The 15004-nt window shown below is 41.6% G+C and overlaps 1 protein-coding gene and 1 long non-coding RNA gene across 5 annotated transcripts in view; one reads left to right on the top strand and one right to left on the bottom strand.

Annotated features, from left to right (window-relative positions):
- Positions 1-15004, bottom strand: part of ASAP1 (ArfGAP with SH3 domain, ankyrin repeat and PH domain 1) — a 137149-nt gene that overhangs the window by 96061 nt on the left and 26084 nt on the right. For 3 of the 4 annotated variants that reach the window (XM_085221676.1, XM_010709319.4, XM_010709317.4), the window contains exon 3: positions 11463-11592. In XM_085221676.1, the coding sequence (XP_085077802.1) occupies positions 11463-11592 (130 nt within the window). Of the gene's footprint in view, positions 1-11462; positions 11593-11923; positions 12116-15004 lie in introns of those variants that run through there. The other variant, XM_085221677.1, reaches the window with a different exon arrangement.
- On the top strand, positions 12032-13296 carry LOC109366897 (uncharacterized). Its single transcript, XR_002113585.3, has 2 exons — positions 12032-12643; positions 13087-13296. It is a non-coding gene; the product is annotated as an uncharacterized LOC109366897 (long non-coding RNA).

The raw sequence follows: 15004 nt of genomic DNA on the forward strand, positions 1-15004 counted from the left end.
AAACAATAAGGTTAAAGAACACAGAAGCCTGATTGCAGGCTCCATTCACATGGTACTCATTACCATGTAACACACATACACAGTCACTAAGAGACCATGTATCTTATTTTAACCTAGCACTGGTCCATTTTGTGTATATAGGCTGGGTGGTAAGAGAATGAACAGGTTCGTGGGTTTTGTTTTGAAGCATTTTCCATCTACTATGATCGTACAAATTTAGGCTTGCCATCTCCTTTCTTCCAGTTAGAAGATCACACTTTTTATTCAAAACCAGCTCAGAAAACAAATGTTAAGCATTCTTGCAGTACCTACTATATGACTGGAATTGCCTGCACTCCTGTCTTACTGTTTTTGACAACAGATTAGAGTTAAAAGCTTCCATTAACCTTAAGTGTCCTGTAAACAGGCATTCCATATGATTTTATGCATTCATTGAATACATTCAGCTGCCTTCAGGCCTCCACCTCAATATTCTGCCCATTCAAGTAGACCACTCAAAGGGAATTCTCAGACATAAGAAAAACCAACCACTGATCACTTGGAAAACACGTTGTTTACATGACTTTAACATCTTAGGCAGGTTTGCTATCCAAACCAAGTTCTCTAGCATTTGATTGATTTAAAAATCAAGAAATATTCATTTATTCTTCCCTAATACCTTCATATACAGGCTTTAAGGCCAGAAAGCAAACAACACTAGAAAGTTTCGCAATATTTTAAGATTCCTTTTATCAAAACCTAGTGCTTAATAGCTTAGTTATCTAAACCTCGTTTTAGGGTGTTATAATTAAGATTTTAAAAATTCTCAGTGATCATCAAGCTGTAACTTCCTTCATAAATTACTCCAACAGAAGCACTAGGAACTCTCCACTTGGTGGAGTTACTCAACAGGCTGCTAGCAAAGTGCACGTTCATGCTGACTGGGAAGTCCTTCAAGCCCTGAACTAGATGACACTTCTGAACTCCAAGCTCAGGAATCACAAACAGCTATCACATCTTCTGCATTCTGTATGGGTACCTCCATTTACTTCTAAAACCTTGAGCAAAGCTCCAGCTCTGTTTCACACTGCTGTACATCCAACAAGTTCAGATTTTCTTACTCTACCACAGATCACAGGACAGTTGATGGAAGACACTCGAAATGCCCAGTTAAGTCATAAATCATAACCTCCTGCTTTAACTGTTGGCATACGAACAAAGGTCTAGTCTGGATGTTTACACTCAGACAGATTTTTCTATCAGGGAGGAGGCATCCATCCAAATATCATTGTCTTCAGAACAATACAACTATCAGCAGAGAATCATTCCTCCATAGTGCATCCTTACAGCCTGAATCATGAGATCAATGACTACATACTAATCTCTGAGTCAGTTCACACTATAAACTGAGGCAAGACTGTGCTCTGCACTCTGACCAGATTCTTTGTACTTACTCTTCCTATTTCCCTTTGTATGTTCCTCTGCCTTGAAGAAAAGTGTTTCAAAGAAATATATATATATAAATATACCTACATTATAAAAAACAACCACACTATGCAATGCTCACTGCAAAACAAACAGGATAATTTTAATAAATACTTCTGCACGTCAATTTTATTTCATGATTATCTCAGACTATTCCAGCAGCGCACACATCTGCACTCAATGAAGTAGCACAATTACTTGAAGAAATAAATGACAGCAACAATAAAGAGCTGTCCTTTTTTTCTGCCAGAAGTCAGCAACAGAGAGTGAGAATATATCCAATGAAGTTGGAAGGTAATACACAAAGAAGAATAATATCTGTACCTGGGTTTGGCCTTCTGCAAGAATAAAGAGATCGAACAATGTCGACAAATGTTGCAAGAGTCAAGAAGACAGTAGTCGCTTCCTTATTTAGAATATGCACAATATCCACTGATTCAATTTGAAGGAAGCTGCTTTGCTGGAACTTGTTGCCCAATTAAATGAGTTGAGAAAAACAGGAAGCTGCACTGAACTACAAATGAGTTCAGCAAACAGTCTGGGCTTTGCAGACTCCAGCAACACTGTTACAGACACTTTAACCAGAACCCACCACATGCACTGAGAAAAAGCATTTTTGAAGAAGCAGTCGTAGGCATGGTGGAATAAAGCAAGAAAGGAAACATTCAAAGTTTCTGTGCATCCAATTTAAAGGTCAGGCAGCCAATCTGAGGATTTAAGCCAGTAGCACGACAGAGAGCTTAATTACCTCTCAAGCATCAGCAAAGAAATAAACTGAATTTTTTCTTACGTTTTCTTTGCCAGTTTATAGAGTCGCTCCTTCCAAGCACTTTCTGTGAAAGCAGTACTAGCTTGGCAACAATATTCCTACCAAAGGATTACAGACGTTTCTTAAAACACAAGTTTTAAGAGAGAACTAGCACCATCTTCCCTACAACTGCACTAGTCAGCAGTGTTCTGGTATACAGGGTTCTGCAGGTAACTCCCCAGATAGATGCCATTTATCTTGTATGCTGAAGTCACCACAGCTACTGAAGTCCAATATATATACTTTATTCCCCAAAGAAGTCTGTTCAGAGAGCACTGGTATCTTAACACTAAATATGAATAGTTTTTCACATCAAAGAGCCTCTGTAGGCTTCTTCCATCCCTTCAAAATGGGAATAGAAAACAACAATCTTCCCTAGGAAGACAGTGGAGCTGCTGCAAAAATGACAATACACACCACAAAATCCCAAAACAAATCACAATTTTTTTTTTTTTTTTTTGCAAGACCTTATAACAAGAACTACTCGTAAGAGAAATCAAAGCACTGCTTACAAGGTTGGAAAACACAGTATTCAAAGACCAGTATTACAGTAAAAACAAACTACTTTGTCAAAACATTCAAGACAACTTCATTCAACTTGCTTTTTAAAGTTGGCATAACTCTTAAGATCATGTGAGCTACTGTCTTATTAATTAGGCCCCTTCAGTTATGATTTAGTTATTGAGTCCCATCTTTGTGACTAAGAGATAGCATAAACATTCTTCAAAAATAAGAGGTTGGATTACACAGCAGACTTAGGAGACTCCACTTGCATAGCATCATCCCTCTTATAGGTTTTTGTATTGCCCCATAATTTTGCATTGCCCCCACTTAGTGAGGGAAGAAAAAGACTAAAGCACTAAAAAAGTGAACATGTTGGTATATCTTATATTTAAACTGCCTCCTTAAAGACCGTTAATTAGAAGTCGCTCCATTTCTGCTCATTTCCAAGACCACTTACCAGCAACACTGTGTGCTACATTAAGAATACAGGAATAAACAACCATAGTCCCAAGCACTGTTAAGTGCAGCACAGGCTTGTGCATTCTGTTAAACTTTCTAGACCACTTTTCTCGAGTTCCCAGACAACAATCCCAGTGCAGAATGGTTCGTTCAGCAAGTCAAGGGACTTTGAATTCCCAGCCTCATTCAACATTATTAAAATTCAACAGCTTCATAAGCTGGCTCATTCCAGTGATAATTAACAAATTGGTTTTGAAGGTCATAAGCAGGCACACTGTCAACACTGAACAGAAACGTTGGAGTTTATGTTAACCTCACTGTTTCCACTTTTCTAATAGCTGTCTTACCTTCCCTGACACGTCAGACAACACAGCAGCTCAACTACTTACAATGTCCACTCAGCATTAGGAATACTGCTTGTCCCTATGCAATCCTACATACCATTTCACAACTAACCACCACCAATATGAGCTCTACAAAAAAAAAAAAAAAAAAAGCCATGCTATCCAAATTAAGTATAGCAAAAGTATCATTTTTCCAAGAGGTATGGGAGAACCTAAATATTGCTTAGCCAAAAATAGCCTTAATTAACTAAAAGGCGAAGTGTCTTAGTTAAATGAGTTAGTGTCTTAGAAGAGTTAAATGAGTCACATGTAATCTATTAAAGAGTTTCAGTCTTCTTTAAGGAGATGGAGTCTTAAGAATCAAATCCAAAACAGGTTAAATCCTAGTGGTTTCCTAACAAGCTCACTATCCTGGCAAACAACTGGCTACATTTTATTCTCTCTCACTCTCCCACCTATATGAAACTTCTCTGAAATGCTAAGGAAAATACTAAGTTTCCTAACAGGAAGACTTCAAGTATTTTCCTCTCCTGAGCTCCAAATTGATACTTTGTGAACCCCAAAAATCAAAAAGACATCTTACCTGAAAAACAAACTACAACACAATAAAACAGAGCACTAATTTCAATATGGATACTCTAGAATCCAAAGTTCACATCATTCTCCTTGTGCAAGCCAAGTTAAACCAGCAGAGAAAATTAAGCTGTAACGATCACTGAAGGATAAAGCAGTTGACTTCCTAGAGATGCAGGTTGATTATTCAGGGGAAAAAAAAAAAAAAAGTTTTCGCCTGAGTCAAAAACTTATTAACCAAATTATTCCTACAATACAACATACAAACCCGCACGTTTCATGAAGTTTTTGAAAAACATCTTTGTAGAAATACGATCCCATGATATCTCATTTCCTCTACTTGAAAAGGAGAATAACTTTCTCACTGAAGGAGGAAGTTATCAACTTCGCTTCCATTAGTTTCGTTGGGCTTAGATGTGTTTCCCTCCCCTGCACCCTGCATAGAACAAGCCCAGTACAAACTTTTAGCTGACAAACACAAAAATGCATTAATGAAACTAAATAACTGATTTACTCTGCCTGTGTATCTTTAAAAAGACTCAGTGATGCAGCCCCATTGTAAGGACAACAGCTTTCACCATCAGGTGAGTTTTGAACATCCCCAGCCTCTCCAACTGATCATCAGACACATGAATAAAAAAAAAAATAAATACAGAAGACAATAATAACTGGGTTTTTAGTTCCTATACAACGAAGAAAACAAAAAGATATCCTGTGCTTATATTATGGAAATGTTTCTAGGTTAATAAGCTAAAGACTCCATTATCCTACTGAGTCACTAATAATTTCTGCACCAAAAAGACTGTTGTATTTCTCTCAACAGCAAATGCAAAAAGGAGGGTAAAAATAAGTAAGGTCAAGGTAGAAGTGATGACTGAAAACAAACAGCAAAAAAAAAAAAGCATACAACATCTGGCTTAACCATAGGAACAACACAGCATCAGGACTGTCCTTTCACTGAGGCTGAAAGAGTAACTGTGGAGGGCCATGTGGTCCCAACACAGTTTTTCCCTTAGAAGCCTTAAAGGAGAAGTTTCTCACTCAACACATTTAAACCTATTCCCCTTTTCAAAAATGCTGTCATATTGCTTATACAAAACCTCAGCAATAGCCCGCAGGTATTCAAAAACCAATATATACAATGAAGATCAATACTGTCTCTTTAGAAATAGAGTATAAACTGCTTGCTTCATTCTCAAGCAGTACCTTCAGCTGTATTCCTGCAGGAAATAAAATCTCTGTGGTTACCTGAGGAGTTTTCTTTCTTACACACCAGTAACAGAACATTTCCACCAACTTCTGCTTATATACTAGAACTAATTTTAAGTCATATAATGTTAAGAGTCTTTTCCTTGATGATGAGGGGTTCTGTAGAGCCCAAGTTCCCATGATTATGTGCTACACACTCTATTGGGATTTATCCAAACAGCAAATGGGGCACCACAGAGCACTTCCACAGTTTCCTAACTGATGAGCAAACATGAAGATTCCTGTTGAGGGTTCAACAAAAACACAAAAACCTTCTTTAAAACCTGCGAGCTACACGAAGATATAAATATTTATAGAAGCATACCTAAAATGAATACAAATTGTCAGGAGGCAAAGCTAAATAACATGCCATGACCAAGATTTAGAAAGATATCAAGAGTATTTTCCTGTTTTTAACTCACATCAGTCACAAATCTGCAAAAGGAGATTGCTTGCTTACTACAGTCATTTCAACTACTGCTGAATGAAGGGCAAAACTAATTTCATGCCACATGAAAAAGAACTGTACAATGTTAAGACAGAGTGATGTCAAAGATCTCCATGGGACCAGAGCTGCCAAGGGCTGCATGTGCGTTGGAATGCTAGAATTAGAGACCATCCAAAGAAGGGCTACAAAGATGGGGAAGGGTCTGGTGGACAAGACATATGAGGATCAGCTGAGGTCCCTGGGTGTGCTCAGCCCAGAGCAGAGGAGCTAAGGGGAGGCCTGATGGCGGCTGCAGCTCCTCACAGGGAGTGGAGGGGCAGTGCTGAGCTCTGCTCTGTGTGACAGCGACAGGGCCCAAGGGAACGGCATGGAGCTGTGTCAGGGACAGGTTCTTCACTAGAGGTACATGGAATGGGCTTCCCAGGGCAGTGATCACAGCCCCAAGCTGCTGGAGTTCAAGGAGTACTTGGACAATGCTCTCAGACATGAGGTTTGGGTGGTCCCAAGTGAAGCCATGTGGAAAGTTGGAGTCAATGATCCTTGTGAGTCCCTTCCAACTTGGGATACTCTATGATTGTGTAAATACAAGAGTATTTACAACAACATTTTTTGTGAAACATGCTATTATAAATATATGATACTGCTGTTAATTCATTTCCTTCACATTTTCAGTAGCCTGATCAGGAGTCAAACCCCATAACCCATCACTGTGGCTTCTGTTCCTATTTTTTCTTCTTTGGTGCAATCTGTCATTCAATGTAAGAACAGCAGTAATTATCCTAAGCTTCATTTTTTGGCAAAGAAGCTTCTCTTGTGTGTTTCTCTCAGGATGCTCTGCTACCAAAAGCATACTTCTTAGCAAACTGAAGGTTGCATGTGATCAGTTACATAAGGACCAGTCCTCAAGTATGAAGCTCTCTGCAGTGCAAAACTTCCTAACTGCTATATGTAACAAGCTAGGGGGTTAGGAAAAGCTGGCTTTGGGTCTAGTGCTGCTGGAGTCTCCCACATTCCCTCTCCTTTTTTTAGTTTTATAACAATCAGAAGAATGACTAGGATGCTATGATTTATCTGTTACAATTACACGCAGATGATACTTCAATGGAAATGAAGAGACAAATCACAGGAAAAAAATATTTCACTCCAAACACACAAAACAGATCGCATGAGTTTTCACAGCGCAGGCCAGTGAACAAAATCTCAAGCATATTGCCAACTAAAACAGAAAGTTGATTTAGAAACAAAGTGCTCCTGTTCTCTTGCATGGTTTCTTCTGCCTCCCTAGATAGAATACCTTTTCACTTGAAAAGGATCTTATGACAGAAACACGCATGAAATCACTGTAGATGAACTGACTGTATGGCAGTGTTAGTACTAACTAGTCCTACACAAGTTCCAACAAAGTCACAAGCAGGCAAAAACCTTGTTACCTTACCCTTGTCCTTAAAGTCCTTCTATGTAGTAGAACAAGCAAATCTCAGTACAGAAACTAAGGGAAAGGTACTCATTAGAAACTATGAAAAATGGTTGCTACTCTGAAAACAATCAAACAAAAAAAAAAAAACAACCCAACAACCCTAAACACAAACAAGAACACTTCCCCAACTCTAACCTCACAGAACCATCCATGACATGATCAAGAAGAGCACTTGAAAAAATCTTCTCCCTTCAAGTTATGTTAGATTCTACCAAACTTGCATTGCGAACAACAGAATTGAGCATTTGGCTCCTGCTCAGCCAATACAGTTATCTCATTGATTCAACACATGTGTATCTGTTACAGGACCAGCCTACCACTAACTGACCTTTCAATTCTGACAGATCAGCACAGTGAATAACAAAATGAACAACAGCCATTGCAGGATTTTTTTTTTTTTTTAACATATCTGCAGCCATACCTTGTACAACCACTCATCAGAAAACATTTCTTTAAAAAGTATTTGACAAGATCTAATTGTCAGAAAGCATGTTTTGAGTTTGCAACTCCTCAATGGGGAGTAAAATAACATTAATAATTGAAAATGCTGAAGTAGTACAGAAGCTTAACAGTAAAATGGGCATCAGAAACAACTATGTGGCTATTTCTTGATCATCAGCTTCCAAGTGATACAGGTACTGCCTCTTCTTATCGAGCCTGGATGCCTAAAAGGGAATTTAAGTTTTAACCTCTATTTCAAAACAATCTACCAAGCATCTGCCTTAGAACTGCCTGGTCACAATAACTGAGTTATCTGTCCCTTCAGAGCAAAGGTGTCCCATCTCCAGCTGAAAGGACACAACAGAGTGGTAATCAAGAGCATCTTGCGAAGACTCCACGTGCACAGCTGAACTCTCTGAACAGAAATCACCATTATCTAAGAATTAAAACTAGTTCCCACAGTAGCATCAATTCCGGGATTAAAATCAACTCTCCCAAAATCTATTTAAGTAACAGATCAGGGAGATACTGTAACTACAAAAGCGAGTTTTTTAGAAGGCATCCTCAGCTCTCTTCCTAAGATACTGTATCAGTAATATGTCTACACCACTTCAAAAACAAATTGTAGAAACTGTAAGTCATCAATGACCCATCTCCATATGTATTAATCACCTCTTCATGTGAATGGTATTAGCAAAACTTCTCCCACTTTTACACAGAAATGGGAAGTTAAAAAATGTCTTCTCTGCATGACTGTAATACCACAGAAAGCAACATAGAAAGGAATACAGATTACAAATTCTCCTGAACTCGAACACAATATATGGTTTTGTTCCCTCCCCTTGGAGTTTGAAAAAACTTATTATTTTGGCTTTAGAAAACATGAACTTAAGAATCTGTGCTTACTGATAGCCATTAGATAACACTCAAAAAAAAAAAAAAAAAAAAAGAAGTTATGATTAAAATACTTCTGGCAGTTCTTTGGTAACCACTCAAGTTGTAGGCTCCTAAGCCTAGCTATAGGTCTTTTTGTTATTTTGGTATGACTAGATAACAAAAAAGCATGAGTTCTGTCTTCTCAAAGCACGAGGTTTTTATCCTGCAAGCTTCCACAGATTTAAGTAGTATGAACAAACCTTTCTAATCATTTACTGCTACCTACTAGGATATACTTCTCCTCTTGTTTGATAACATTACAGACTTGAATAAAGTTTAGTTTTACTATTTAAAAATAAGTCACACAAGTCCTTTCACCCAATCTTTCCCAAGCTTCTGATTGATTGAGCTGTTCCTTTGCATTTTGTTGGGCCTTCCATCAACAACAAGCAATGAAACAGATCTAACTTTTGATAATTTTCATTTCCCTACTACTTCTGTTCAGAAAACAGATTTACTTCATAATACAGAAAATACTTAGTTTATCCACGAACCACCTCACAGTCACTGAGGTAGGCGCAGCTTGTTTTGAGCTAAGTTCACTGTAAAATAACCAGCTAAGATAGTTCAGCCTGCAGAGCCCAAACAGCACAGTTCGATACTGTCTGCAGAGCCCACTGAGAGCTCCAACCCACATGCAACATTAGCATAAAAATCAAAAATTTGCAAGGACGGGATCATCCCGTTTGCATTAATACAAAGGGGTCAGAATTGAAGCACAGAAGCTGCTTCAAGAGCTCTTCAGTCATCCACGGTGCAGGGATAATAGCAGCTGCAATAAGAACCACGTAACAGGCACTTCAACCATTCAATTTCCATCCACTGATTCATATGAATCACAGCCTTGGATAAGCAGATGTACAGAAACCAAGAGAGCTTTAACATTGGAGCAGGAGAGCTGTGCATGAAAGCTACAGCTACAATAAGGATGCAAAGACTGAGGGAGCACATCGCTTGCCACGTTCCTGACTATTTGCATTTCTTCATGCAAATTAATAAAGATGAAACTGGGAGAGCTGCAGACCTTCTGCAGTGTATCTGTATCATTTCCTATTAAGCAAAGCTCTCCTATACTGAGATAAAAAAAAGCCCAGAATCAAGGTAAGTGGCAACCATGCTAAGTGGAGTATGCAGAACAGTTACAGAAAAGAAATTCAAGAAATAACAACATAAGCACTTATGCTTAAGAGCATATTATTCTCTATTACATGAATTTATTACTGTCAAAATGGATATTAAATTTTTAAAACATGCACAATCTACAAAAATGGTGCAGAAAACTGTACGTTTATCTTCTAGAATTAGACCACCCTAATTTGATTTTATTTGGAAGGGCATTACCACATTTGTGCACTCTGAGCGTACATCCCAAGTCACAAAAGCTGCATCCTTACCCTGGAAATCACCAGTGATGGGACAACACATATTGTTATTTAACTCTACGAATGCTGTCATTTCTCCTAATATACACGCAGTGGCTGCACCTACTGCACACAGCTAAGACCAGGGGGCAGCAATACTGCCAAACACTAACCAAAACAGGTTGATTCCTTATGAACCTACAAGCAACTATGGCTTAATTACAAGGGAAAAAAAACAAACAAACAGAAAAAGCAGCTTGCATTATGAAGTGCTGCAGAAGTTATTCAAAGTTACATAATTAAAGTACATAATTTTAAATGTAATCTCACAACCATTCCACTATCTTAGCAGCGCTGCAAATATTTTTAACATGGACATCTTCTGTACTAAGTCAATGCTAAGTCATGTTAGTTCTATGAAATCAGATTTGCCTTATTCCAATCCATTAGAAGGCTTGCATACCAAATGCTTTGCTCATACCAACAGTTCAGCAAAACTAAGAAGAATCTCTGAAATCCATCTCTGACGTAAGCACTGGTTCCTCAAGTACTGACAGAGATTCATGAAACTAAGAGCATAATCCAAGTCCACCACAAATTGTCATCTGCGAATCATCAACAAAATCTGCCTGTAAATGTCATGATGCACCTTCAACCAAGTGCAGGGTAAAAAATGAGCCATACTTTCTTTTTTAAAAGCCTTCAGGATGGCATTTCCTTATAACTGCTGATCTCGCCCATAAGAAATCACACTGAAACCTCGGGTAGGATGCAATGAGTGGTACCCTATAGAAACCAGCTTTGTAACTTGATCCATTCTCACACTTTTGTTTCTTGATGCGAAACAGGATGAGCATTTAAATGACGGTAACAACAAGCACTAAGAAAAACACAGCACTGAGGCTTCAAGGTTGAGACAATGTGACTACTTCCAGTGCATTATTTTGCAATACTATGCATTACTTCGCTCTCCTTCCAACAGCTATTCAGTTTTGATGTAATTTTCCTCAGTGAAAATCCATCCCTCAGTCCTCACCTCAGTTCAAAAGCGAAGTTCCCCAGCAGCTTCCCGCAGCCAGAACTCAGCACTGCCCTGATCTAACGAGTGGGAAAACCTCTGCTACCGCTCCCAGACACAACACAGCCTCCATCCTCCCTCTCAAACCCCAACATCCAGTTTTTCCTACCGCGACAACAACCAAAATCACTCAGAAGCGCGATGTCGGTCCCAGCTCCAGGCACCAACCTTCAGAGCAGGAGAGCTTTCTCCAACGTGCTTCAAGTCCCACAATTAAAACACCACAAATTACACGCATGCTAATGCCTCCAGCTCCGGGCTCCCCGATGCTCCTTCTCAAAGCTAACGTAAAGAAAAGGGAACGAACAGGGCCGACCGTACCTCTTCCAGCAGCGTGACCGTGTTCCTGCAGTTCTGCAGCCGAGTGGTGAAGCTGGAGGTGGTGGGCGAGTTGTAATCCTCCGTAGTCTCGGCGATGAACTCCGAGACGGTGATCTGGTCCGGCATGATCCTGGCCCGGGGGAGAGCCCAGAGCGGAGAAAGCCGAGCGGTTCGAGAGGAAAAAAAAGAAGCAGAGGGCAGACGTTAGCAGGCAGCGCAGCGCAGCGCAGCCCCGCAGCATCCGAGCGCCGGGGCGGGAGGTGGAGGGGGCGCGGCCGCCCCTCGCCCCGCCGCTGGGGAGCGCTCCTTCGGCCCCCGACGGCTGCGGGGATGGAGCCGCCTCCGAGCAGCCCAGCCCGGCCCCGCCGCGAGCTCACGGAGGGAGGGCGGGGAGGAGCCCCCACCCGCCGCCGCCGTATCTCCCTCCAGCAGTCCCCGACCCCACCGAGCTCAGCACGCACTTAGGCGGGCTCCGGCTGCGCCCCCCGGCCGCGGGGATAGGAGGGGAAGGGGCCGGGGGAGGCCGGGGCTGGCGGGGGCTGAGCCGCCGCCGCTGACAGTCACCGCGGAGTGACACGCGCTGCCCGGCGCCCGCCCGCAGCTGTTACGTGGGCCAACGAGGAAGTGCCGCGCGCATGCGCCGCCGCCGCCTCTCCCTCTCCTCGCTCCCCGGCGGTGCCGCCCCCTCCCCGGCCTCGCGCCCCCTCCCCTGTCCCGGGAGGGGGCGGCAGCGCGGGAACGGGGTTGCGGGGCGCGGCCTGCTGGAAAATTGCAATGGCCGGTACGGTGAGAATTAGCCGTGAATTCGAATTAGAACTAAAATCAAAATTTGTGTTTAAATTAAAAAAAAAAAAAAAACACAAAAAAAAACAACACTGCAGAGCAAGGGGAGGCACTTTGGTGGAAGCGCACAAGGCCGGCGAGTGGTGGGTTTCCAACTATAAAGAAAGAAATGTGGAAGAAGTAAACAGTGGTGGTTAAATAAGTAAATAAGCGAATAGCTGTCGTCACGGCGGATGACATCCGACGCCCCAGGCTTTGGTTTTACAGCCTTTTGGCACACGCAAGTCCTCATCGCCCGAGCATCGTGTGATACAAAGCGTGAGGATATCGCGTACCGTACGGCATTACGGATCAGAGCCATCCGTGCAAGCAGCTATTTTCACTCTCCCCATACCCAGGTAACAATCAGAACCCCTGCCCTGGCTCGGCACCAACCAGCGCCTCCCGCACCACACTGCTGCCCCACTTAACGGCCGCACAGCGACCCCACAGCCACCATCCGCCCCGGCTCCTCCCTGGGTGCCGCTCATTCAATGGGCCGGAAGGGAACCTGAACATCAACCCGTTCTAACCAACGCCACGTCCTTCCAAAGCAGCATTAATTCGTAACTGGAACTACCCTTTATTCATCGCTGCATCGTGTAACTCTGAGAACTGACAGACAGCGATAATGAGGGGGTTTTTTCCTTCGATTTTTTTTTTTTTTTTTTTAATGCTTGATTGTTAGGGCCCATATGTTCCTTTTTATATGGGGTTGGGTCTCAGGAGGCTCAAGTCATTGTGGTCAGTTCAGTCTGATTTACTGAGCCTTACTATGGGTTTTCCTTCTCTTTGTTTTTAGGGATTCTCTCCACAAAAGCCCCGAATTTCATGACTCTGACATCTGAACAGCTGAAAATGAGCGATGTGATATGGATGTGTCCAGCCCAAGGCTCTGTGTGTCAGCACCTACTCCTGTACTTCAGCACCCTGTATATGTCATTCTAACAAAACTCTCAGTAATAGTTTAATATACCAATAAAATGTTGCAATGCCTGAGGAAGCATTAAAATGAGAGACCTGCTTTTTATATAAACCAATACAAATGGTTTCCTTAGCAGAATTTGCATGCAGCCCTGTCAGCAAAAACATGACCAGTGCTCCCAAGATGTGGTGCTGCCTGCACATTGCTGGGTAGGGGTGGATAGAGATAGGGATAGGGATTGGGACTGGGACTGGGATTGGGATGGGGGGATTGGGATTATGATGGGTGGGAATAGGAATTTAATTAGGGATGGGGATAAGGATGGGGATATATGGATAGGGATAGGGATGAGGATGAATATGAGGATGGGGATAGGGATGGAGACAGGAATAGGAGTGGAGACAAGGATAGGAATAGAGATAGGGTTAAGAATAGGATGCATCCTGCTTCGTAGGAGCCAGATTTCAGGGCTGGCCAGTACTGCACGCTGGGAGAGTTGAGGTAGAGTGGGCAGGAGGAGGAGGTTGCTGAGAAAAGAAGCGTGTAGGAGTTGCACTGAAAAAGTGGAGCGAGAGGAAAAAAGAAGATTGAGAGAGCAAATGGAGAAGGTAGGAAGAAAATCAATTGATGATCGTGTTCTTAAGTGCAGTGGAGGAGGAAGAGAGAGCAAGGAGATGAAAATGGCTTCTGACATGAAGAGTGTGGACAGATTGCAGTGAGGATAAGTTCTTTCATACTATTTAGAGAAAATGTGAACTGCAGAATCAAAGAACATTCTCAACATAGTAGGGAAGAAGACAGGCAGGGAAACTGGAGCGGCCAAGAATGGCAAAATGAAGGCGTGGCTAGGCAACAACCACTAAGCGTAAGTTTCCTTATCAGGCAAAAAAAAGTATTCTAAGATATAATACCAACTACATAAAAAGTAGAATGAATGCAGGAAATAAAGACAACAGAACAAGGCTGAAAGATGAAAAAGGAAGATCAGATGCTACCGATCATAATTGCATGTTAGTCTGATATTTTGACAGTTCTTAAATTGTTCACTTTATTAAAGGGAACATGGTACTCAGTTCTGCTGCTTTGAAGCAGCATTTGATCTTTTCCTATACAAATGCTCATACAGAAAATAACCCTATGGGCATGACCTCTTTAGGCTATATTATCTCCATTTAAACTCACTGGAAGAGGGATTAGCTAATTAATATCATGATAATAATAATAAAAAAGATGCAACTTGCCTATCAAAATGTGCTTGCTTGCATTTTAACTAGTCAAATTATATAACTGTTTCAGCTAGCATAGCAGATTTCAGATTTAACCACGTTTCCTGTTTTGAGCATTTGAGATTCACTTCTAAATGTGTAAGATGCACCTCTCTATATATTGTCACTAACTGAAATCACTGTTTTGCATTACAAATGGCATAGAATGATCAGCAGGATGTAAAAGTTCTCTTTCACAGCATCTGCTCTCAGGATGCCTTTGCCTGGGCCGGGGGAGGCTGTGCTGCCTCACCTTGTGCTTTTCTCCCAGTTGGAGAGGGAAAGGCATTGTGTGTCCATCCTTGGATGTGCTGGAATGGGGAAGCAGGGTGCAAGCAGCCCTGGAAACATGGCTGTTGACTGACAATGCATTGCAGTTAAGGAAGTTGTTCTGATTTCCATCCCACCCAGTGATTCAGTCTACAAACCCATTTGATTCCCTTGGCCTTCCTTACTGTGTTTGCCAACAGGAGAGTTAATTAAGCTCTTGCACCTCAGCAAGTTGGTAGCATTTCTGCAGCATTTGTGAT

Source organism: Meleagris gallopavo, chromosome 3 (assembly GCF_905368555.1).
Source record: "Meleagris gallopavo chromosome 3, MGAL_WU_HG_1.1, whole genome shotgun sequence".
NCBI classification, from domain to species: Eukaryota; Metazoa; Chordata; class Aves; order Galliformes; family Phasianidae; genus Meleagris; species Meleagris gallopavo.